Below are 26,189 nucleotides of genomic sequence, written 5' to 3' on the forward strand. Positions count from 1 at the left end.
AGTGGAGAAGCAAAATAGGAAACCTTGAAAGAATCCTAGATAAACTTTCATTAAGAAATCTTTTCTTGCCAGAATTGTTTTTCTCTCCGTTGTTATTACTTTGTTGAGATTTAAACTTTATATGTTTCGTGCTTATCCTATTTGGTAAAAGTAGCCTTGTATAATATGGCCTTTATATATATCTTTTCTTTTTAAACTATTTAGGTAGATTTGATGACAAGGGAAAATATTCACATGTATTAGTAAAACAAACATACACACATATACACTATGTAGTTTGAAGTCTGAAAATATTTGCATCGAAATATTAACAATAGTTATCTGTGGGTGGTAGGAACCTTGAATAATTTTACTTTTATATATATATATATATTTCTAGATAGTCTAAATTTTGTACAATGCATATGTATTATCTTTATAATGTTTTGTATAAAGTGTACGATACCTGCAAATATAAGCAAACACTCATGTAGGCTTCACCCAACTTAAAAGTATTAAATGTCTCCTATTCATCCTTTACTGATGAAACACTTCACTTACCATTCTACTGTTGATAGACATCTGGGTTATATTCAGTTTTTGTTTTTGCTATTACATATAATTCTGCCTTGCACATTCCTGTATATTTCTCCTTTGGTATACATGAACAAGAGTTACTATTTATTTATTTATTGCTAAGGTGTGAAATTTCTGGGTAAAAGCATGTTATTTTCAACTGTGTTGAGTGATATAAAATTATTTTTCTAAAATGCTTGTACCAGTTTCAATGACCTTTAGCAATTCATAAATTTTTATTGCTCCATAAGCTTACTAATCCTCATCAATATTTAATGTCAATCAGATAGGTGTGAAATGGCATTTGCCAAAGTTTTAATTTGAATTTCCCTTATTACTAGTTTGGTTGAGCATTTTTTCATGTAACTTGGATTAGTCAGGGTTCTCCTGAGGGAGAGAACCAATAAGATTCACACATCTATTTTATATATGTATATATACACATATGTGTTCAGTGCAGGCTGACAGAGTGGAGATTTGGACACAGGCTGCATGAATGAGCAGACTGCCACTAAGGTGGCCTAAATTTATGTCCACTTTTGTCCCATAGCCCAAGTTTGGGCATCTTGCACCTACTTTGCCCTCTAGTATCTGACCTTGGTTTGCTCCTCTTTTTTTCTGTGCAGAGCTCAAAATGTTGAAAACATAGGTGTGAATCTCAAGCGAGAGATAAGAGCTAAAGTTGTGGATCTGGTAATCATTGGTGCTGTCTCCTCTTTCCCTTCCTAATCCCCATTGTAATCTGTAAAATTTATAGTTTCATTTAGCTGTGGCTATTCCTCTCTTGTAGTTTACAATCTAGAGGAATAAAAGTATTTATTGGTTGGTTCTTCTTGGCACAAAAAGTGTAACAGCTAAGAGATTTCTTCACTACAAAAATATTTTCAGGCCCCAGGTAGTTCATATTATAATGATGCGCACAGACCCATGAGTGAACTTCAGCCTTACCACATGCTAGCAATATAGCCTTTGACAAATTAAGCTTCCAGAATTTTTGGTATGTGCAATGAAATTAATAATTTCTGTCTCTCAGGGTTTTTATGAGGATTAGGTGAAGGTAGTAACTTGTTTACTATAGTGATTCACTGTAACCATAATTACACTTAAAGAATGATTTAATGCACAATATTTATATGCAGTAGTATTAGAAGGTGTATATAGCTTAAGGTCCAGTATTCCCAGAGTTAATTAGAGGTTATTTTCCAGAATAAGCTAAGCAGCACATTATATATTTATTAAGAATTGTCTGGGTAGACTTTCTTTTATTGTGATAAAACACACATAACGTAAAATTTTCCATTTAACCATTTTTAGGTGTACAGTTTGGTGGTATTAGGTACATTCAGTGTTAGGCAACCATCAACGCTTTCCATTTCTACAGCTTTTTCATCATCCTGAACAAACACTATACCCATTTGTGTGAACATTTAAGATTTACAAATCACCTTCAATATCTACTCATGCTCTTTCCCCGGCAGCTTAATAAGGTGCTATGAGGTTTATTTATAATGTTAACTGCCTTAATTTGTTAATGACTGGAATCAGAGGTTAAGGTTTCAGCAGATTATTCAAGTGATCACCCTGAGAAACACAGAGGAGTCATATGCAGTAGGTAACTTAAGCATAACTGATGATTTATAAGGTAGGAAAGAGCAGTAGATTGAGAACCCAAGCCCAGACAGAGCCTAAGAACAATTATGTTACATAAATGAGATATTTATCCCCTAGTGTTTTTCACTGGAGATGTCCATATTAGTATATGTATATTAAAGTGAAGAGCTAGGACTTACTGTAGTGAGTTTAAAGTGTGTTTTCTTGATTTGTAGTTCTTAAAGCCAGGTGCACAATAGAGTCACCTGTTCAGCTTATAGATGATTAAGAGTCCTGGGCCCTGCCTCTGACTTTTTAACTCAAAATCTCTGGGGATAGGACCTAAGAATTTGTGTTTTAAATAAGCACTCAGTGACTAGGACTATGATATACTAACTCTGTCATCAATTTACAGTCTTTTGGGGGGAACTCCTTCATTACAATGTCATTTGTTTCGCATGTAATTGACTTACTCTAACATGCAAGTATCAGGTATTTGATAATACAGTGTTACTCGGTTATACTGGAGTTATGATTTCTCATTTGAAATTTTGGTCTGTATTAGTCTAAATTAAATGTTCTGTAATTTATATGTTGTCACTGGCACCCTCACATTATTTGTTAAATTAGATTTTGAATAGTGTTGAAGTGGGGAAGGATTTGAGAAAAACATATGCACCAATATTTGAAGTAAATCTATGCTTGAGAATTCCTGCTGAGAGTGATTCTTCAGAAAATCCTAAAGAGAACTTTCATGAGTCTGACCTGTGCCCTGAAGAGTGTGTAATGTTTGAAGATGAAATGTCAGAAAATAAAGACAATTGTGTCAAAAAACACTCAAGTGAAGAATTGCTCCCAAAAGCCAAGAAACCAAAAGAAATTAGTTACAATCTTGAAGATATTCTTTCAGGTAAGACAATTGAGACTATAAAGAATGAAGGGTTGCCAGGTGTGGTGGCTCATGCCTGCAATCCTGGCACTCTGGGAGGCCAAGGTGGGAGGATCACTTGAGGCCAGAAGTTTGAGACCAGCCTGGGCAACACAGTGAGTCCTTGTCTCTTGGAGGAAAAAAAAAAAAAGAATGAAGGGAAATATCTTATCTTAACAACTGGAAAAAAACAAATGAGAGATCATTTTACTAGTCTGTGTATTATAATTTGTAGATTATGATTTTATAAATCTTAAGGTAAATACTGCTAAAAGTAAGGATAAACTTACAGATCATTATTGTGCATGTAAGTAATGACACCATTATTCATTTTCATCTCAAAACCCAAACAGTTTCTCACTGAAGCAGAGCTGAGGGCCCTGTTCATCAAGAGGAACAACATCTAGGATGTTTGCTCTCAGATCTCTTTAATCAGAGCCTTGGGATGGGGTGTACTGCTTCAGTATTGCCTTTCAAATGACTTCTTGAGTTTATTCTTAGGATATGTGTAAAGCACTGGCATATATTAATTTGTCATTTACCTGACATAAATATCAATCAATTTTGTATTCTCTCTTTCTTTCAATGGATTCTAATAGACACAGAAAGTGAGACTGAGTTTGAGAATAAATACATGTATTATGAGTAAGTATTAGACATTTTAAAAATTACAAGTAATTATATTTTATATAGTAGTTACTATATTTCTCTGAAACATGCTTTTATTGTTTTCTCTGTTAGATTTCCAGAATTTCCTACAAATCTCTTTGTAGATCCCAACAGATTGGAGTTTTCAATAAAAATTCAAAATATGTTGACTAATATGGAAAAATGTATAAGTAAGTGTTTTTAAAGCTTAGTGAAGTGCATTGTCTTCTTTGGCAATATTTTCTTAAATTTAGGCATCTGATGCTTTTACCCAGGGATATGACAGATGTTACAGAATGTTAGTCTATCATAAATTCACAGTCCTTGGGATCAGACACTGTGAATTTGGAATTATTTGACAATGTGTGAATTTTACACATAGCCTTAGCATAAAAGATGGGAATTAGGAAAATATTCAAAGTTTGGATTTTTTCAGTTATGTTCTATAGAATGTTATGACACTTAATACAAATGAGCAAGATCTTTTATGTCATAGTGTAACAAAGATACTGTTTCTACCTTAAAGAGATTTTAATTATTTTGCAGCTGTGTGTACACAATCTGAAATTGCAGGCAATTACTAGCCTGACCAAAGAATTTATTCTTTTCTCACAGTAAGTTTTACAAAGATCTTAAAACAGCAGTACTTTTGGCAACTTTTTAAATGTTGCATCATTCTCCAGTCATGTCACCATAGTTTGCTGAGTTCAGAGGGCTCCTGTTTCCAAGCTAAGCTGGTATCTCATGCATTGTTTGATTTTGTTTATGCAAGTCCCAATAATTCAGTCTTTTTCACTATGCTTTGTAACTACCACCACATATTAAGTTACTCCATTTCCCCAAACTGGCCGAAATGTAGTCAGTATGTCCCTTGACCTCTCATATTTATTTTAAAGTTTGCATTGTATTATGAAGATGAAATGTGCATAAGAACATGGGCTTGTTTTAAAATCAAGAATTATCACAAAGTTGTTATAATTTTTTACCCAGTCCATTTTGAATCAGCTTGGTAAGAGTTTCTTGCGGAGTAAAATCCAGAGATATTAGTATTTTGCAACATTATACACTTACGGACATTATAAACAATTGTGCTCTCTTGATAGGATGACCCCTCCCATACTCATTTTCTTCAGTAGCCCATAGATTTTTTCTACTGCCTTCTAGCTTTTAATAATGTAAATAAGAAGTCTGATGCTACGGTGATTTCCCTTCCTTTGTATACTTGTGATTTCTGTCTAGTAATTTATCATTTGGAGTTAGGAACTTTTCTATAATAAAGTCATATATATAATTCTATGTTAAGCTTTCTTAAAATCCAGTGAGGCTCTTCAGTCTGAAGAACTAAGTTTTTATAGGTCTTTCCATATGTTCCTTTTTTCCATTTGGATTTTTTGTTTTTCATCTTTAGATTTCCTGGGTCCAAACATCCGATTAATCTGATTATTTCTATTTCTTTTTTCTTTGTTATGAAATGTTTCTACTATTTTATTTGTTTCTATTATGAGATAATTTGAGACTTCTGTAAGTTGTAAACATACTACAGAGCTTCTGTATACTGTTTATATGTTTTAATCTAACGACAGTATAGTTATAAAATTACTATTAGTATAATAGTATTAATGAAATGATAGATTTTATTGGATTTTCCCAGTTGTTTCCTTAATGTTCATATTCTGTGCCAGGATCTAATCCCAGATCACACGTTGCATATATTAATAGTTGTTATGTCTGTTAAATCTTTCCAATCTCTACCAGTTGCTCAGTCTTTCCTTATCTTTTATGACTTTGAGATCTTTAAAGAGTACTGGTAACTTACTCTACAGATTGTCCATCAATTTTGGATTGTCTGATGTTGTCTCATGATGAGTTTGAGATACACATCTTGGAGGACAATACCATACTGAGTGTGTGCCTTTTTAAGTATATATCAACCTGGTAGTACATGACATTGATGAACCTTTTTACTGGTGATGCTCAACCTGACGACTTGGTTAAAGTCATGTCTGCCAGGTTTCTCCATGATGAAGTTACCACATTTCCTCCTGTAATTAGTAAACTTGGGGTGGGAGGAAAGGTTTTGAGATTATACGCATATCTTATTTCTCCTAAAAATTTTACCTACTAATTCTAACATTTATCAGTGGACCTTGCCTTGCCTGTGGCAGTTATTACTGTGGTGTTCTTAATGGTGATTTTCTGTTTCTTTTATCCCATATACATTCATAAATTAGAATTCTTCTGTAAGGAGTAGCTGTTCCTTTTCCATTTATTTAATTTTTCAGTCATTTATTTATATGAATATGGACTCACTAATATTTTCACCTTTTCTTGTGACTCACCTTTTCTTGTGACTACTTCCTTAGTTTCTGTCACCTCAAGATGCTTCAGGCTCATCTTGTGTTTTCTCTGCCCAGCCCTGGAATCAACTGTTTCTCCAAGGAACCTTGGATTAAAGAAGGAAATTTCGGAATTAAGAACTACACACTAGATGTGCTCATTGCTACAGGAGTGTCATTACTTCCTAGCCTATCAGAGAAAATACCTAGAAAATATATGTGTGATACTAGCTCATGCATACACACACAACTATATTTATTCCTAGATCTTTTTGTTTGTCCATTTTAAACTATGAATTCATACTGATACCTCAGACCCCAATCCAACTCCTCAAGATTCATTCTAGCCTTTTCCTTATATGTAACTTTTTTCTCTGGCTATAAGAAATCTGGGTGACATAATCAACTAATAATTTGTTTGTTATACAGTCATGCACTGCATAAAGATGGTTCAATCAATGACAGACCACATGGTAGTCCCATAAGATTATAATAACATGCTTTTGCTGTGTCTTTTCTATGTTTCGATATTTAATCCTTACTACTCTTTTACAATTGCCTACAGTATTCTGTATAGTAATATGCGGTACAAGTTTGTAGCTAGGGCGACAGGGTATACCATATAGCCTAGGTGTGCAGTAGGTTTGTGTAAGTACATTCTGTGATAGTCACACAATGATGAAATTGCCTGAGGACACACTTCTCAGAATGTATCCCTGTCATTAATTGCATGGCTGTACATGTAATTTCAGAATTGCTACTCCATACTTCTGTGAAAAACAAATGTATCAACTAAAAGACAGTGTGTTTATGTACAGTTTTTAAAAAATATAACCTTAGAGTTTCCAGTCCAAACTTGTTTTCTGAAGTTGCTCATGTTAACTCCTTTCTTTCCCACCCTTTTCAGTGAGGTTATGTAGTTTGTAATACAGTTAGATTAATTTGTTACAGGCTGCATTCCAACTTGGATTCTCTCAGTAACCTGGTTAACTTTTTATAACTTATATAAAGTACAGTTTTCTCTTCGTGGGTGGTGTTAAGGGTTTTGACAAGTGCACAGGTACATGTCCACCATCACAGATCCATACAAAACAGTTCCATCATCCCCCAGTTCCCTTGTGCAGCCCTTTTGTAGTCACACTCTCCCCATTCCCTTATCTATGGCAACCACTTATCTGTTTTCTGTCCCTATTGTTATGTCATTTCCAGAATGTCATATAAATGCATATGTAGCTTTTTGGATCTGGCTTCTTTCACATAGAAAAAGGCATTTAAAATTCAGCTTTGTTGGCCATGTACAGTGGTTCACACCTGTAAACCCAGCACTTTGGGAGGCCCAGGTGGGTGGATCACTTGAGCCCAGGAGTTCAAGACCAACCTAGGCAGGATGGTGAAACCCTGTCTCTACAAAGTATACAAAAAATTAGCCAGGCATTGTGACACGCACCTGTAATCCCAGCTACTTGGGAGGCTGAGGCAGGAGGACAGCCTAAGCCCAGGAGGTCAAGGTGCAGTGAGCCAAAATTGTACCACTGTACTCCAGCCTGAGTGACAGTGCAAGACCTTGTCTCAAAAAATAAAAAATAAAAAAAGTATCCATGTTGTTACATGATTCAGTAGTCTTTTTTTAAATTGCTGTGCTGTATTCAATTGTCTGGATGTATCACAGATTGCTTATCCATTCACATCTGGGTTGTCTCCAGTTTGGGGAAATTATAAACAAAATTGCTATACACATTCACATATAGGCTTTTGGATTAATACAAGCTTTCCTTTTTCTTGGATAAATACCTAGGGGTAGGATTGCTGGGTCATATGGTAGTTATATATTTAACTTTATGAGAATGGCCAAACTGTTTTGCAAAGTGGTTGTGTGAGTTACAGTTGCTCCATATCTTTGCCAGCACTTGGTATTGCCAGAGTAAAAACAAAAACAAAAAACTTTTAGCTTTCTAATACCTGTGTAGTGACATCTCTTTGTGCTAATTTTCATCGCTAGTAACAAATGATATTGTTCATCTTTTATTATGATAGTTTTCCAACTGCATATCTTATTTTGCCAAATGTCTTTTTAGATATTTTGCCTATTTTTTTTTATTATACTTTAAGTTCTAGGGTACATGTGCACAACGCGCAGGTTTGTTACATACATATACATGTGCCATATTGGGTGCTGCACCCATTAACTCCTCATTTACATTAGGTATATCTCCTAATGCTGTCCCTCCCCTCTCCCCCCACCCCACGACAGGCCCCAATGTGTGATGTTCCCCACCCTGTGTCCAAGTGTTCTCATTGTTCAATTCCCACCTATGAGTGAGAACATGTGGTGTTTGCTTTTCTGTCCTTCCGATAGTTTGCTCAGAATGATGGTTTCCAGTTTCATCCGTGTCCCTACAAAGGACATGAACTCATCTTTTTTATGGCTGCATAGTATTCCATGGTGTATATGTGCCACATTATCTTAATCCAGTCTGTCATTGATGGACACTTGGGTTGGTTCCAAGTCTTTGCTCTTGTGAATAGTGCCGCAATAAACTTACATGTGCATGTGTCTTTATAGGAGCATGATTTATAATCCTTTGGATATATACCCAGTAATGGGATGGCTGGGTCAAATGGTATTTCTAGTTCTAGATCCTTGAGGAATCGCCACACTGTCTTCCACAATGGTTGAACTAGTTTACAGTCGCACCAACAGTGTAAAAGTGTTCCTATTTCTCCACATCCTCTGCAGCACCTGTTGTTTCCTGACTTTTTAATGATCGCCATTCTAAGTGGCATGAGATGGTATCTCATTGTGGTTTTGATTTGCTTTTCTCTGATGGCCAGTGACAATGAGCATTTTTTCATGTGTCTGTTGGCTGCATAAATGTCTTCTTTTGAGAAGTGTCTGTTCATATCCTTTGCCCACTTTTTGATGGGGTTGTTTGATTTTTTTCTTCTAAATTTGTTTTAGTTCTTTATAGATTCTGGATATTAGCCCTTTGTCAGATGGGTAGATTGTAAAAATTTTCTCCCATTCTGTAGGTTGCCTGTTCACTCTGATGATAGTTTCTTTTGCTGTGCAGAAACTGTTTAGTTTAATTAAATCCACTTTGTCAATTTTGGCTTTTGTTGGCATTGCTTTTGGTGTTTTAGTCATGAAGTCCTTGACCATGCCTATGTCCTGAATGGTATTGCTTAGGTTTTCTTCTAGGGTTTTTATGGTTTTAGGTCTAACATTTAAGTCTTTAATCCATCTTGAATTAATTTTTGTATAAGGAGTAAAGAAGGGATCCAGCTTCGGCTTTCTACATATGGCTAGCCAGTTTTCCCAGCACCATTTATTAAATAGGGGATCCTTTCCCCATTTCTTGTTTTTGTCAGGTTTGTCAAAGATCAGATGGTTGTAGTTGTGTGGTATTATTTCTGAGGGCTCTGTTCTGTTCCATTGGTCTATATCTCTGTATTGGTACCAGTACCGTGCTGTTTTGGTTACTGTAGCCTTGTAGTATAGTTTGAAGTCAGGTAGCATGATGCCTCCAGCTTTGTTTTTTTTTTTTGGCTTAGGATTGTCTTGGCAATGCAGGATCTTTTTTGGTTCCATATGAACTTTAAAGTAGTTTTTTCCAATTCTGTGAAGAAAGTCATTGGTAGCTTAATGGGGATGGCATTGAATCTATAAATTACCTTGGGCAGTATGGCCATTTTCACAATATTGATTCTTACTATCCATGAGCATGAAATGTTCTTCCATTTGTTTGCATCCTCTTTTATTTTGCTGAGCAGTGGTTTGTAGTTCTCCTTGAAGAGGTTCCTCACATCCCTTGTAAATTGGATTCCTAGGTATTTTATTCTCTTTGAAGCAATTGTGAATGGGAGTTCACTCATGATTTGGCTCTCTCTTTGTCTGTTATTGGTGTATAGGAATGCTTGTGATTTTTGCACTTTGATATTGTATCCTGAGACTTTACTGAAGTTGCTTATCAGCGTAAGGAGATTTTGGGCTGAGACGATGGGGTTTTCTAAATATACAATCATGTCATCTGCAAACAGGGACAATTTGACTTCTTCTTTTCCTAACTGAATACCTTTTATTTCTTTCTCTTGCCTGATGGCCCTTGCCAGAACTTCCAACACTGTGTTGAATAGGAGTGGTGAGAGAGGGCATCCCTGTCTTGTGCCAGTTTTCAAAGGGAATGCTTCCAGTTTTTGCCCATTCGGTATGATGCTGACTGTGGGTTTGTCATAAATAGCTCTTATTATTTTGAGATATGTTCCATCAATATCGAGTCTATTGAGTGTTTTTAGCATGAAGGGCTGTTGAATTTTGTCAAAGGCCTTTTCTGCATCTATTGAGATAATCATGTGTTTTTTGTCTTTGGTTCTGTTTATATGCTGGATTACATTTATTGATTTGCGAATGTTGAACCAGCCTTGCATCCCAGGGATGAAGCCCACTTGATCATGGTGGATAAGCTTTTTGATGTGCTGCTGGATTCAGTTTGCCAGTATCTTATTGAGAATTTTTGCATAGATATTCATCAGGGATATTGGTCTAAAATTCTCTTTTTTTGTTGTGTCTCTGCCAGGCTTCGGTATCAGGATGATGTTGGTCTCATAAAATGAGTTAGGGAAGATTCCCTCTTTTTCTATTGATTGGAATAGTTTCAGAAGGAATGGTACCAGCTCCTGTTTGTACCTCTGGTAGAATTCGGCTGTGAATCTGTCTGGTCCTGAACTTTTTTTGGTGGGTAGGCTATTATTGCCTCAATTTCAGAACCTGTTATTGCTCTATTCAGGGATTCAGCTTCTTCCTGGTTTAGTCTTGGGAGGGTGTATATGTCCAGGAATTTATCCATTTCTTCTAGATTTTCTAGTTTTTTTGCATAGAGGTGTTTATAGTTTTCTCTGACGGTAGTTTGTATTTTTGTGGTATTGGTGGTGATATCCCCTTTATCATTTTTTATTGCATCTATTTGATTCTTCTCTCTTTTCTTTATTAGTCTTGCTAGCAGTCTCTCAATTTTGTTGATCTTTTCAAAAAGCCAGCTCCTGGTTTCATTGATTTTTTGAGGGGGTTTTTTGTGTCTCTATCTCCTTCAGTTCTGCTCTGATCTTAGTTACTTCTTACTTTCTGCTAGCTTTTGAATGTGTTTGCTCTTGGTTCTCTAGTTCTTTTAATTGTGATGTTAGGGTGTCAATTTTAGATCTTTCCTGCTTTCTCTTGTGAGAATTTAGTGCTATAAATTTCCCTCTACACACTGCTTTAAATGTGTCCCAGAGATTCTGGTATGTTGTGTCTTTGTTCTCATTGGTTTCCAAGGACATCTTTATTTCTGCCTTCATTTTCTTATGTACCCAGTAGTCATTTATGAGCAGGTTGTTCAATTTCCATGTAGTTGAGTGGTTTTGAGTGAGTTTCTTAATCCTGAGTTCTAGTTTGATTGTACTGTGGTCTGAGAGACAGTTTGTTATAATTTCTGTTCTTTTACATTTGCTGAGGAGTGCTTTACTTCCAACTATGTGGTCAATTTTGGAAAAAGTGTGATGTGCTGCTGAGAAGAATATATATTCTGTTGATTTGGGGGGAGAGTTCTATAGATGTCTATTAGGTCTGCTTGGTGCAGAGTTGAGTACAATTCCTGGATATTGTTGTTAACTTTCTGTCTCATTGATCTATTTAATATTGACAGTGGGGTGTTAAAGTCTCCCATTATTTTTGTGTGGAAGTCTTAAGTCTCTTTGTAGGTCTCTAAGGACTTGCTTTATGAATCTGCATGCTCTTGTGTTGGGTTCATATATATTTAAGATAGTTAGCTCTCCTTGTTGAATTGATCTCTTTACCATTATGTAATGGCCTTCTTTGTCTCTTTTGATCTTTGATGGTTTAAAGTCTGTTTTATCAGGGACTAGGAGTGCAACCCCTGCATTTTTTGTTTTCCATTTGCTTGGTAGATCTTCCTCCATCCCTTTATTTTGAGCCTGGGTGTGTCTCTGCATGTGAGATGGGTCTCCTGAATACAGCACACTGATGGGTCTTGACTTTTTATCCAATTTGCCAGTCTGTGTCTTTTAATTGGAGCATTTAGCGTATTTACGTTTAAGGTTAATATTGGTATGTGTGAATTTGATCCTGTCATTATGATGTTAGCTGGTTATTTTGCTCATTATTTGATGCAGTTTCTTCCTAGCATCGATGGTCTTTACAATTTGGCATGCTTTTGCAGTTGCTGGTACCGGTTGTTCCTTTCCATGTTTAGTGCTTCCTTCAGCAGCTCTTGTAAGGCAGGCCTGGTGGTGACAAAATCTCTCAGCATTTACTTGTCTGTAGCTTTTATTTCTCCTTCACTTAGGAAGCTTAGTTTGGCTGGATATGAAATTCTGGGTTGAAAATTCTTTTCTTTAAGAATGATGAATATTGGTCCCCACTCTCTTCTGGCTTATAGAGTTTCTGCCAGGAGATCTGCTGTTAGTCTGATGGGCTTCCCTTTGTGGGTAACCCGACCTTTCTCCCTTAACAATTTTTCCTTCATTTCCACTTTGGTGAATCTGACAATTATGTGTCTTGGAGTTGCTCTTCTCGAGGAGTATCTTTGTGGCATTCTCTGTATTTCCTGAATTTGAATGTTGTCCTGCCTTGCTAGGTTGGGGAAGTTCTGCTGGATAATATCCTGAAGAGTGTTTTCCAACTTGGTTCCATTCTCCCCATCACTTTCAGGTACACCAATCAGACGTAGATTTGGTCTTTTCACATAGTTCCATATTTCTTGGAGGCTTTGTTCGTTTCTTTTTGCTGTTTTTTCTCTAAACTTCTCTTCTCGTTTCATTTCATTCATTTGATCTGCAATCACTGATACCTTTTCTTCCACTTGATTGAATCGGCTTCTGAAGTTTTTTCATGTGTCACGTGGTTCTCATGCCATGGTTTTCAGCTCCATTAGGTCATTTAAGGTCCTCTCTATGCTGTTTATTCTAGTTAGCCATTCGTCTAATCTTTTTTCAAGGTTTTTAGCTTCTTTGCGTTGGGTTCGAACATCTTCCTTTGGTTCGGAGAAGTTTGTTATTAGCACTTTTCTGAAGCCTTCTTCTATCAACTCGTCAAAGTCATTCTCTGTCCAGGTTTGTTCCATTGCTGGCGAGGAGCTGTGTTCCTTTGGAGGAGAAGAGGCGCTCTGACTTTTAGAATTTTCAGCTTTTCTGCTCTGGTTTCTCCCCATCTTTGTGGTTTTATCTACCTTTGGTCTTTGATGATGGTGACATACAGATGGGGTTTTGGTGTGTATGTCCTTTCTCTTTGTTAGTTTTCCTTCTAACAGTCAGGACCCTCAGCTGCAGGTCTGTTGGAGTTTGCTGGAGGTCCATTCTAGACCCTGTTTGCCTGGGTATCACCAGCGAAAGCTGCAGAACAGCAAATAAGGCAGAACGGCAAATGTTGCTACCTGATCCTTCCTCTGGAAGCTTCATCTCAGAGAGTCACCCGGCCATATGAGACGTCAGTCGGCCGCTACTGGGAGATGCCTCCCAGTTAGGCTACTTGGGGGTCAGTGACCCACTTGAGGAGGCAGTCTGTCCGTTCTCAGATCTCAAACTCCTTGGGAGAACCACTACTGTCTTCAAAGTTGTCAGACAGGGACGTTTAAGTCTGCAGAAGTTTCTACTGGCTTTTGTTTAGCTATGCCCTGCCCCCAGAGGTGAAGTCTACAGAGACAGGCCTCTTTGAGCTGTGGTGGGCTCTACCCAGTTCAAGTCTCCCAGCTGCTTTGTTTACCTACTCAAGCCTCAGCAACGGCAGATGCCCCTCCCCCAGCCTCGCTGCCACCTTGCAGTTTGATCTCAGACTGCTGTGCTAGCAGTGAGCAAGGCTCTGTGGGCATGGGACCCTCTGAGCCAGGAGTGGGATATAGTCTCCTGGTGTTCCATTTGCTAAGACCATTGGAAAAGCGCAGTATTAGGGTAGGAATGTCTCGATTTTCCGGGTACCGTCTCTTACAGCTTCCCTTGGCTGGGAAAGGGAATTCCCTTACCCCTTGTGCTTCCCAGGTGAGGCAATGCCCTGCCCTGCTTCAGCTCATGCTCCATGGGCTGCACCCACTGTCCGACAAGCCCCAGTGAGATGAACCCAGTACCTCAGTTGGAAATGCAGAAATCACCCATCTTCTGCATCACTCACGCTGGGAACTGTAGACTGGAGCTGTTCCTATTTGGCCGTCTTGGAACCTCCCCTGCTTTTTTTTTTTTTTTCTTTTGAGATGGAGTCTCGCTGTGTCACCCATGCTGGAGTGCAGTGGCACAATCTCAGCTCACTGCAACCTCCGCCTCCCAGGTTCAAGCAATTCTCTGCCTCAACCTCTTGAGTAGCTGAGATTACAGGTGCCTACCATCATGCCCAGCTAATTTTTTTTTGTATTTTTAGTAGAGACAGGATTTCACCATCTTGACCAGGTTAGTCTTAAACTCCTGACCTTGTGATCTACCCGCCTCAGCCTCCCAAAGTGCTGGGATTACAGGCGTGAGCCACCACACCCAGTACCTATTTTTTTTAAATTGGGATTTTTGTTTTCTTATTGTTGGTTTGTGAGAGGTCTTTATACATACTCTGAATATAATTCTTTTGTCATACATATGACTTGCAAACAATCTGTGTGAGATTTTCTCCCAATCTGTGTCTTATCATTTCATTATCTTTCACAGAGCTTAACTACTTACTTTTGATAAAGTACAGCTCATCAGTTTTTTTCTTTTATGGGTTATACTTTTGGTTTTGTTTCTAAAAACTTTTTGCCTTACTCAAATCACACAGATTTTCTCTCCTATATTTTCTCCTTGATGATTTATGGATTTGTGTTTTATATTTAGGTATATGACTCATCTTGAGTTGAAATTGTTTATAAAGTGTGAGATATAGGTTGAGGTTTGTTTATCTATCTATCTGTCTATCTAGGCCTGTGGACATCCCGTTGTTCAGCTAGACTGTGAACTCTTGAGGCTGTGTCTCCTGATTTTTGTATCCTTGTAATGGTATAATACTCTCCACATAATAGATACGTGTCAAATATTTGTAAACTGAATGACTTATTTTCAGTTTATGTTTCAATCATGCTTCCCATCACCTCCACTCAGTTACGTGTGAGTGGCTATTTTGTTTCTATAATATTAAATCTAAATCTTTACACCAGTTTTTAAATTCCAGTTATAAGTATAGAATGTTGTCTAGCCTTCATAATAAATCAGCCCCCGATTTCAATAGTTGTAAATGTCATGGATAATTTTGAAGTGTTGCTTTCAATATCTGAAGTATTGACTTTTAAACTATGTGTTTTAGCCACAATTACTCCTCTTTGCCAAGATCCTCACCTGTCTATCTTCATTGATTTGGTTTCAACAATGGATTTACCTAATAAGACAGGAAGCATCATACATTATACAGAGCAGACCAGATGGCCAGATTGTCACATCCTTTTTGAAATGGATCCTGCCTACCAAAATATAGTAAGTTTTAAAACAGTTCATTTTAGGGAATATTTACTTTAAGGAGCAGAGACCCACTGAATTCTTCCATGAAATGAATTTATTGAAAAATTAGAGTATCCTATTCATAGCAATTGGAAAATAATTCCCAGCTTATCTCCCCATTTGTTTTCCCCATGATCTGTCATCACTGCTCACCTCTGTGTGATTTTTCCAACTTCTGTGGAAATAAGCTTTCTCTTTTATGGCTCCCTCATAATGTAGACTCATCAGTTGTTGACTTGCCATGCCTGAACTCTTTCCATTAGCATCAACTGGGTATTTTTGTCCAAATTTACAAGAGAATCTAATTGGCTTAGCTTGATTTAGGATTCTACCCTATCTAAATAGTTATGTCTTTGGTGAATTGGGTGAGGTCACATACTATATACCAGCTGCCCTTAACCTTTTTGGCACCGGGACTGGTTTTGTGGAATACAGTTTGTCCATGGACAGCAGCTGAGGGGTGGTTTCAGGATGAAAATGTTCTACCTCAGATCATCAGGCATTAGTTAGATTGTCATAAAGGATGCACAACCTAGATCCCTCACATGTGCGGTTCACAATAGGGTTCGAGCTCCTATGAGAATCTAATGCCACGGCTGATCTGGCAGGAGGTGGACCTGAGGCAGTAGTGCTCACTCACCCACTGCTCACCTCCTGCTGTGTGGCATAGTTCCTAACGGATCATGGACTGGCACTGCTCTCCGGCCTAGGGGTTGGGGACTGGCCTTTTCTCGGGCTAAGCACAGTGTACTCTAAAACGGGGTAACAAGCAAGAGGATAAATGATTGGTGTCTCCAGTACATGGCTCAAAATAACATGTTAATTATAAAGTTAAATAGCCTAATAAGCCTTTAGGTAAAAGCCAAATATTAGAAAGCCATCTAAATTTCTTAAAGTCTTATGTTTCCAACATATTTAGATTTTTAATAGCGGTTCTTAAAATAAACTCCACATAGCACTATTATTTTATTTTCTCAGAAACTATTAGCGTGTCAAACCATTTTTCACTCTAAAAATAAAAATTCTAACATCTTAATATTCTTATTTACAGATTGTGAATCTCCTGACTATTGTTGGTAATTCAATGGGCCTAGTTAATGCTTACAGCTGCAAGTTTATAAAGTATTGTACCATGGTAGAAAAGGCCAAAATCATGAGTATGAAAATATCATCTATGGGAGAATTAACTTCAAAAGAATTTGAAGCTATTCTAAATAGATTCAGAAATTATTTTAGACATATTGTGAATATGGCCATTGAGAAACGTATTGGTATTTTCAACGTTGTAAGTCTTGATTATCAATCAGAATGCTTACCGTATATTGACAACGTCATACATATGAGTCACACCCTCATGCGATCTGTAATTGAAAAAAAGAACAAAAATTTATTGGAAGTAAGTAGTTTGAAAATTCTTATTGTGTAATAATGTTTCAGATTAGTAAATTTTAAATTTAAAATATATACTTAGAGAATATATGATATCAGATGTCACATGCAGAGTATGATAAAATTGAAAAAATGAAGATATGCATGATAAATATTATCCTCAGAAAATTTTAATGTGTATTACATTTGTTTATGTCTTTGATAAAATATCACTTCCTCAAAACACCTCTGATTGCCACTTCTATTGCATTCCATATCACTTTCCTGCTTCTTTCCCTGTTTTATCTTTATGACATACATTACTACCTGACATTATGTTATGTATTTGTTTGTTGATCGTCTATTCCATTAGAATGTAAGCTTCATCATACTATGGAGTATCTAAGATAAATCTTTGAGTACAGATGAATATTGGAGTTTCACTGTATATTAGGGCTGACCTCTTTAAGGAAGTATTCTGGGTGGACAGATCTCCTGTGGGACCACAGTGGTTTGGAGACTCTATGGAGATTCACAAGCTGAGAAAGTATGAAGATCTGGGAGCAAAATAACCTGCCCCTTCGTTAATTATTCCTACCTATCATCCATATAAGTTTGTAGGACAGCTTAGATCCTAATAGACCAGCCATTGTCCATACAAGCAACCTCAGCTGTACCTCAGACCTGTTTAAGGATATGAATTTATAATAATACCTACTATTTGTTCATTTATTAAGTCAGACCACAAATATTTGTTGAGCATTGATTGTGTGCCAGGCATTGTGCTAGGCCCCTGCAATATAATGGTGAGAGGGATAGATTCAATAGAGTCTAATCTAGAAGAATATGCTAGCTGAAATACCTAACATAACCCAGGTGAACAATCACAATTTGCTAGAAAAAGTCTTACCATCTAAAGGAGGAGTGGGAGTTGCCTAGTCAATGGGAGATGGTGTGGAAACACTGGAAAGAAAGGTCAGAATATTGTAGGAGTAGGTTGATTTAATTTAGAGTCAGTTGCATATGACAGAAAACAAAAGATAACAGTGGGTTACACAAGTATGAAACTAATTTATCTCTCAGGTAAAATTAGTGGAGAAACAGACCACATAGGGCTAGTATGGCTGGCTTCACGAAGCCATCAGGGACGCAGGATGCTTCTAGCTTACCACTCTGCCTTCCCTAGAGCATGATACTCATGCACTGGTTGTCATATCCTCATTCCAGGCAGCAGGATGGAAGAAGGCAGCAAAGAAAATTTCTCAATTCCACTTGATATTTCCCAGAGGTTCCCCCACACATTTGCTTTTATTTTATTTACTAAAACTTATTATGTGCCCTCACCTAGCTGCAGGACTGACTGAGAATGGTAGTCTTTTAACTGGGAGCATGGTACCCCAAACAAACTCAGGATTTGTTACTAAAGTGGTGAAGGAAAATGAAGTTTGGGGTAGGCGTCAAGCAGAAACTGACATCAGAAAATGGGGACAGCAAGTGAAATGTCAAAAGAGAACAAGGCGGCCGGGCGCGGTGGCTCAAGCCTGTAATCCCAGCACTTTGGGAGGCCGAGACGGGCGGATCACGAGGTCAGGAGATCGAGACCATCCTGGCTAACACGGTGAAACCCCGTCTCTACTAAAAATACAAAAAACTAGCTGGGCGAGGTGGCGGGCGCCTGTAGTCCCAGCTGCTCGGGAGGCTGAGGCAGGAGAATGGCGTGAACCCGGGAGGCGGAGCTTGCAGTGAGCTGAGATCCGGCCACTGCACTCCAGTCCGGGCGACAGAGCGAGACACCGCCTCAAAAAAAAAAAAAAAAAAAAAAGAGAACAAGGCGTACCTGAAGAAGACCTGAATGAAGCCAGTTAGGTGGGAATATAGTCTGTGAAAAGTGACTGGCAAGAGGTGAAGCTAAGAAATGGAGAAGAGGACCTTGTAAGCCATGTCAGGCACTTGGAACATTATTCTTAGGACCATCGGAATTACTGAGAGGTTTTAAGCCGAGAAGTGACATGATGTAATTTGCATTTTTGTGTGGACTCTCTGGCTGCAGTGTGAAGAATAGATTGAAGTCGGGCAAAACAGGAGGAAAGCTGTTTCCATAATCTAGGGGAGAGGTGACGATAGCCTGATTCAGTATAGTAACAATGAGAACTCTGAGCAATATATAGATATGAGATACATCTAGGAGATGAATCAAGAGGATATGGTATTGACTGAATGTGAGGAATAAGATAAAGTTAATTATGTTTTCAGGTTTGGGTTGGGCAACAGGGTGGGCAGTGATGCAAATTATTGGGAGGAGGAACATAGTACTTGTTAAATTGCATAATAATATTCAAGTAGGGATAACCAGATATACATGTCTGGGTATCAAGAAAGTATCTACACTGGAAATATATATATTTAAATGATCAGAAACAAGTGGTTGTTGAAATCAACAGAGTGAATGACAATGCCCTTGTTTATGTGTATAGTGAGACTAGAAGAGAACCTACAACAGAAACCTAAAGAACCAGGAAATTACAGTTGTGGGGTTCCCAGTGGAGAATCACTGAGGAATCTGTCAGTGCTCCCCATGAGACAGAGTCAGCTCTAAACATCTGCCCAGCTCAGAGATGTTAATGCCAGGTCAGACAGTGGCAGGCAGTAAAGACATTTCTGCCTCTTCTCTCTCCTCCTGTCTCCTACTATACCCCTGGAGGAGTCAGAAGGTGTGGCTAGGAACTGGAAGTACTTGAATAAATAAAAGGCATAGAAATACAAAAGCAGCTAATTACACACCCACCTTCTCTACTGCAGACATTAATTTTAAATACATTTTGGAGCCTTGACTATTATTAATACATAGGGACTTGATTTTTAAATTATGGATTTTTAAAATTAAAAGTGACCAGAGGACTTTTATTATCTCTTTGTGACCAGAAAAGTCTTGGGTATTGATGTATATTTTATCTGAAGGTCTTTTCTTCATTTAAACCCCAAAAAGTGGGAGGAAAAATTAAGTTATGTCATTACAATACTGTCTATAAAGTTCTACTCTTACAAATTAATAGTTTTAGGATATTACATATTTATTCTATATCCTTATTTATTTTTTGTGTATCAGACATATACAAATCCTGAAAATCTGTTTAAAACTTTTCATTATAATTATGCTTTAAATAAATTTCTTCTTGCATTTCTGGTGTTTTTTCCTATATATAGTTAGCTTCTATACTGTATGGTTTATGACTATTATTTATTTATTTATTTATTTATTTATTTTTGAGACGTAGTCTCACTCTGTCGCCTAGGCTGGAGTGCAGTGGCGCGATCTTGGCTCACTGTAACCTCCGCCCCTCCAGGTTTAAGCAATTCTCTACCTCAGCCTCCAGAGTAGCTGGGATTACAGGTCCGTGCCACCACGCCCAGCTCATTTTTTTGTATTTTTAGTAGAGATGGGGTTTTACCATCTTGGCCAGGCTGGTCTTGAACTCCTGACCTCGTGATCCACCCGCCTCTACCTCCCAAAGTGCTGGGATTACAGGCATGAGTCACCACACCTGGCCAGTTTATGACTGTTAAATCATCTTCACAAAGCATGTCGTTTATCAAAACATTATAAAAATCTTTAAAGTACTTTTAACTTGCCTGATAAATAAAAACTACTTCTGTTTCTTTTGTGTATGTATATTTGCCAAGTTAATTTTTGCCCATTGCTTTATTTTTTATATTCAAGTGTGCTTCTTATAAATAGCATAATTCTGAATTTTGTTTTATAACTCAGTTAATAATTATCTTTTAAAAAGAAAAATCAGTTAACTTATAACAATTAATGCACTTTTTTTCCATTTCACCTTATATTTTACTTTTTCCTTAAAGTTTTTGTCCTTATTTTTGCTCTATTGATTGGCTGATCTTCAGTGACCTCCCTCTTTTTTTTTTCACTATGTTGATTTTGGGAGTTTTATTCTACTCTTAAATTTCTTTAATGATAATCTTCCCTCTCCTGATTCTCACAATAAAATGTATTTATCTGCTATTAAGAGAAAACAAAATGTTTATCCTCTAAGATGCCATATTCCTCCATAGCATTTCCTCAGGCCAATAAAATGAGATCTCAACAATGGTGTTGCTTTCTAATTCTCCCCTTCTCCAGAAATGAGATGTTGGAACAACCAAACTCCCACTCCCTACTCAACAGTTAGTCTTCACTGAGATAGCTTAGTACTTTCAGTTCTAGACTATTACTGAAATAGATGTATGTCTTTTCTTATTTTCAGTGATGGGGGCTATAGTGCAATGGTGAGCATAGCTTACTGCAACCTCAAACTCAAGTGATCCTCCCACCTGGGCCTCCAGAGTAGCTGGGACTATGGGCATGTGCCACCATAGCTAGATTTTTTTTTTTTTTTAAGATGGGATCTTGTTATGTTGCCCAGGCTGATCTCTAACTCCTGGCCTCAAGTGATCCTTTCAGCCTCCTGAATAGCTGGGATTGTAGGCACAAGCCACCACACCTGGTTGTATTTTCTGTTTTAAAAGTCCTTATATAGCACATAAATTACATACTCCCAGAAAGTTCATCTTCATCCATTTAGCTATGTAGACAGGAATGAGAATATAATGTTTACAACATTGATTATGATGTGAGACTGCCTAAGTTCAAAATCTGTGATCTAGCCGTGCTGGAGAAACAAAGACTGAACTTAACCTCCTTCCATAAACAACTAAATAAAATGAAGAAATACTGGTGGGGCACATTGGTTCATGCTTCTGTAATGCCAGCAATTTGGGAGGCCAAGGCAGGTGGAATACTTGAGCTGAAGAGTTCAAGACTAGCCTGGACAATGTAGTGAAAACTCATCTCTACAAAAAATGCAAGAAAACTAGTCAGGCATGGTGGTGCACACCTGTGGTCCCAGCTACTCAGGAGGCTGAGGTGGGAGGATGGCTTGATCCCAGGAAGTTGAGGCTGCAGTGAGTTGATCATGCCACTGCACTCTAGCATGGTCAACAGAGTAAGACTATTTCTCAAAAAGAGAGAGAGGGGGAGAGAGAGAGAGAGAGAGAGAGATAAATACCTTCAGACACTGATTAACAGGTAGTACAGGATTATGATTCTGGAAATAAGGGAAATAAGTGAGAGAGAGGCTTTCTGCCTGGGGATAGTTTTTGGACTACAAATATGTACAGGGAGGGGGAACTGGCCTCAATAAGTTGAGGAAATGGCTGAAATTTTTAGGGCAGAGTCCTATAAAGAAGGAAGCTATGAAGAAAATAAAAAGCCACAGAAATCTCTCCTGGGGTCCTGTGACTCTGCCTAGTAGGCAGAATGTTCATAGAGTGAAAGTTCACAAAGATGAATTGGAACCAGTACTTGTAAGCAGAACAATCTTTAGAAATCACCAAGTTCTGACTGCCCAGAGTGGAGGATCTCAGTGATTTACAAGGCATTCAGTGTGGACCCTGAATGGGTAAACCTTAGCAATAGAGCCAACTATCCCTAAAGGAAAGTCTGTTTTATACCTACCCTTCCAAAGATTAAAGATAGACCTCAAAGAGATCAAATTGATCTGCATTTAATTACCTGAAAAAATGAAAGACAACACTCTAAATGAAAACAGCAAAAATCAGATATATAACATGCAACATGGACAATGCCTGGTTTTCAACCAGAAATTACTAAACATGCCCAGAAGCAGTAAAATGTGACCTACAACTAAGAGAAAAAAAAATCAATGGAAACAGAAATGACAAAATGGGGCTATCAGAAAAGGACACTAAAACAGATTATATATTTATATACAAGTATTTAAATGAAAACATGAACATAACAAATAGACAAATGAAAGATATTTAAAAAGAGCAAAATAGCAAAACTTAAAGAGATGAAAGATACAATACAGTCATCCCTTTGTATTTGTGGAGGATTGGTTTCAGGGCTCCAAGGATACCAAAACCCACAGATACTCAAATCCCTTATGTAAATCATGTATTTACATATAACCTACCCACATCCTCCTGTATACTTTAAATCACCTCTAGATTACTTTTAATGCTAAATACAATGTAAATGCTATGTAACTAATTTTTATATGGTATTGTTTTGTATATTTTTTATTGTTTTAATTTTTAATTGTTTTTTAAAAACACTTTCCATTTGTGGTTGGTTGAATCCATGGATGCGAAACCCACAGACATGGAGGGCTGACTGTATCCTAAATGAAAATTTAACTTGATGATATTAATAGGAGATTAGACACTGCAGAAAAAAATCTGAACTTGAAAAAATAGAAATAGAATCAATTGCAAAGGAAGCACAGAGAGGAAAGAAGACTAAGAAATTAAACAAAAGCAGAGCCTCAGTTGCCTGTGGGATAATACCAAGTGACCTATCATATGTGTAATTATAGTTCCATGGGAAAGGAGAAGGTGGACAGACAAAAGGTATCTGAAAAATGGTGAAATAGTTTCCAAATTTGATGAAAAGTATAAACCAATAGATTTGAGGAGCTCAATGAAATCCAATGAAAACAAAGAAAACAATGGCCAAAACATGAAAAAATTACTGAAAACCAGTGAAAAGGAGAAAATTGTAAATGCAGCAAGACCTCCTCCCCAAAAAAAGATAAAGAATGAGAAACAGAAAAATAAGAAATTTCACAGACTTCTGGTGAGAAATTATGTAAGAAAGAAGGCAATGGAGTAACATTTTTAAAGAGAAAAATCTCTTTGGATTTTGTGTATCTAACAAAGGACTTGTATCCATCATACATAAGGAAGACCTCTTACAAGACAAAGTACCAATAAAAATATAAGACAACCCAATAAAAAGTGTGCAAAGTATTTGATCAGACATTTAATGAAAGAAGATGACAAATAGATACAATCTGTGCTAAACATCACAGTCTTCAGGGAAATGTACATTAAAACTCCAATGACAATTCACTATATAGCCATTGGAATGGCAAAAATTAAAATACTGACAATATCAGATGTTAAAAAAGGTGTGGAGAAACTAGAAGTTTCATATATTGCAGGTGATAATGCAAAATGGTACAGTCACTTTGGAAAACCGGCAATTACTTTTATTTTTTTATTTTTTATTTTTATTTATTTATTTTTTATTATACTTTAAGTTCTAGGGTACATGTGCATAACGTGCAAGTTTGTTACATATGTATACTTGTGCCATGTTGGTGTGCTGCACCCATCAACTCGTCAGTACCCATCAATTCGTCATTTATATCAGGTATAATTCCCTATGCAATACCTCCCCCCTCCCCCCTGCCCATGATAGGCCCCGCTGTGTGATGTTCCCCTTCCTGAGTCCAAGTGATCTCATTGTTCAGTTCCCACCTATGAGTGAGAACATGTGGTGTTTGGTTTTCTGTTCTTGTGATAGTTTGCTAAGAATGATGGTTTCCAGCTGCATCCATGTCCCTACAAAGGATGCAAACTCATCCTTTTTTATGGCTGCATAGTATTCCATGGTGTATATGTGCCACATTTTCTTAATCCAGTCTGTCACAGATGGACATTTGGGTTGATTCCAAGTCTTTGCTATTGTGAATAGTGCCGCAATAAACATACGTGTGCATGTGTCTTTATAGCAGCATGATTTATAATCCTTGGGTATATACCCAGTAGTGGGATGGCTGGGTCATATGGTACATCTAGTTCTAGATCCTTGAGGAATTGCCATACTGTTTTCCATAATGGTTGAACTAGTTTACAATCCCACCAACAGTGTAAAAGTGTTCCTATTTCTCCACATCCTCTCCAACACCTGTTGTTTCCTGACTTTTTAATGATTGCCATTCTAACTGGTGTGTGAGATGGTATCTCATTGTGGTTTTGATTTGCATTTCTCTGATGGCGAGTGATGATGAGCATTTTTTCATGTGTCTGTTGGCTGTATGAATGTCTTCTTTTGAGAAATGTCTCTTCATATCCTTTGCCCACTTTTTGATGGGGTTGTTTTTTTCTTGTAAATTTGTTTGAGTTCTTTGTAAGTTCTGGATATTAGCCCTTTGTCAGATGAGTAGATTGCAAAAGTGTTCTCCCATTCTGTAGGTTGCCTGTTCACTCTGATGGTAGTTTCTTTTGCTGTGCAGAAGCTCTTTAGTTTAATTAGATCCCATTTGTCAATTTTGGCTTTTGCTGCTGTTGCTTTTGGTGTTTTAGACATGACGTCCTTGCCCAAGCCCATGTCCTGAATGGTACTACCTAGGTTTTCTTCTAGGGTTTTTATGGTATTAGGTCTAACATTTAAGTCTCTAATCCATCTTGAATTAATCTTCGTATAAGGAGTAAGGAAAGGATCCAGTTTCAGCTTTCTACTTATGGCTAGCCAATTTTCCCAGCACCATTTATTCAATAGGGAATCCTTTCCCCATTTCTTGTTTCTCTCAGGTTTGTCAAAGATCAGATGGCTGTAGATGTGTGGTATTATTTCTGAGGACTCTGTTCTGTCCCACTGGTCTATATCTCTGTTTCGGTACCAGTACCATGCTGTTTTGGTTACTGTAGCCTTGTAGTATAGTTTCAAGTCAGGTAGCGTGACGCCTCCAGCTTTGTTCTTTTGACTTAGGATTGTCTTGGCAATGTGGGCTCTTTTTTGGTTCCATATGAACTTTAAAGCAGTTTTTTCCAATTCTGTGAAGAAAGTCATTGGTAGCTTGATGGGGATGGCATTGAATCTATAAATAACCTTGGGCAGTATGGCCATTTTCACGATACTGATTCTTCCTATCCATGAACATGGTATGTTCTTCCATTTGTTAGGGTCCTCTTTGATTTCACTGAGCAGTGGTTTGTAGCTCTCCTTGAAGAGGTCCTTGACATCCCTTGTAAGCTGGATTCCTAGGTATTTTATTCTTTTTCAAGCAATTGTGAATGGAAGTTCATTCATGATTTGGCTCTCTTGTTTGTCTGTTACTGGTGTATAAGAATGATTGTGATTTTTGCACATTAATTTTGTATCCTGAGACTTTGCTGAAGTTGCTTATCAGATTAAGGAGATTCTGGGCTGAGACAATGGGGTTTTCTAAATATACAATCATGGCATCTGCAAACAGGGTCAATTTGACTTCTTCTTTTCCTAACTGGATACCCTTGATTTCTTTCTCTTGCCTGATTGCCCTAGCCAGAACTTCCAACACTATGTTGAATAGGAGTGGTGAGAGAGGGCATCCCTGTCTTGTGCCAGTTTTCAAAGGGAATTTTTCCAGTTTTTGCCCATTCAGTATGATATTGGCTATGGGTTTGTCATAAATAGCTCT

General features: G+C 37.5%; 1 protein-coding gene across 1 annotated transcript in view; it reads left to right on the plus strand.

Moving 5' to 3' along the window:
• DNAH14 (dynein axonemal heavy chain 14) overlaps window positions 1–26,189 on the plus strand; it is a 604,313-nt gene that overhangs the window by 114,242 nt on the left and 463,882 nt on the right. The window contains exons 13-17 of the mRNA XM_033199195.1: window positions 2,776–3,055; window positions 3,673–3,718; window positions 3,815–3,912; window positions 15,365–15,531; window positions 16,607–16,951. Coding sequence (XP_033055086.1) covers window positions 2,776–3,055; window positions 3,673–3,718; window positions 3,815–3,912; window positions 15,365–15,531; window positions 16,607–16,951 — 936 coding nt within the window. The remainder of the gene's footprint in view (window positions 1–2,775; window positions 3,056–3,672; window positions 3,719–3,814; window positions 3,913–15,364; window positions 15,532–16,606; window positions 16,952–26,189) is intronic.

The sequence above is a fragment of the Trachypithecus francoisi genome, unplaced genomic scaffold (genome assembly GCF_009764315.1).
Source record: "Trachypithecus francoisi isolate TF-2019V2 unplaced genomic scaffold, Tfra_2.0 Lachesis_group5, whole genome shotgun sequence".
NCBI lineage: Eukaryota > Metazoa > Chordata > Mammalia > Primates > Cercopithecidae > Trachypithecus > Trachypithecus francoisi.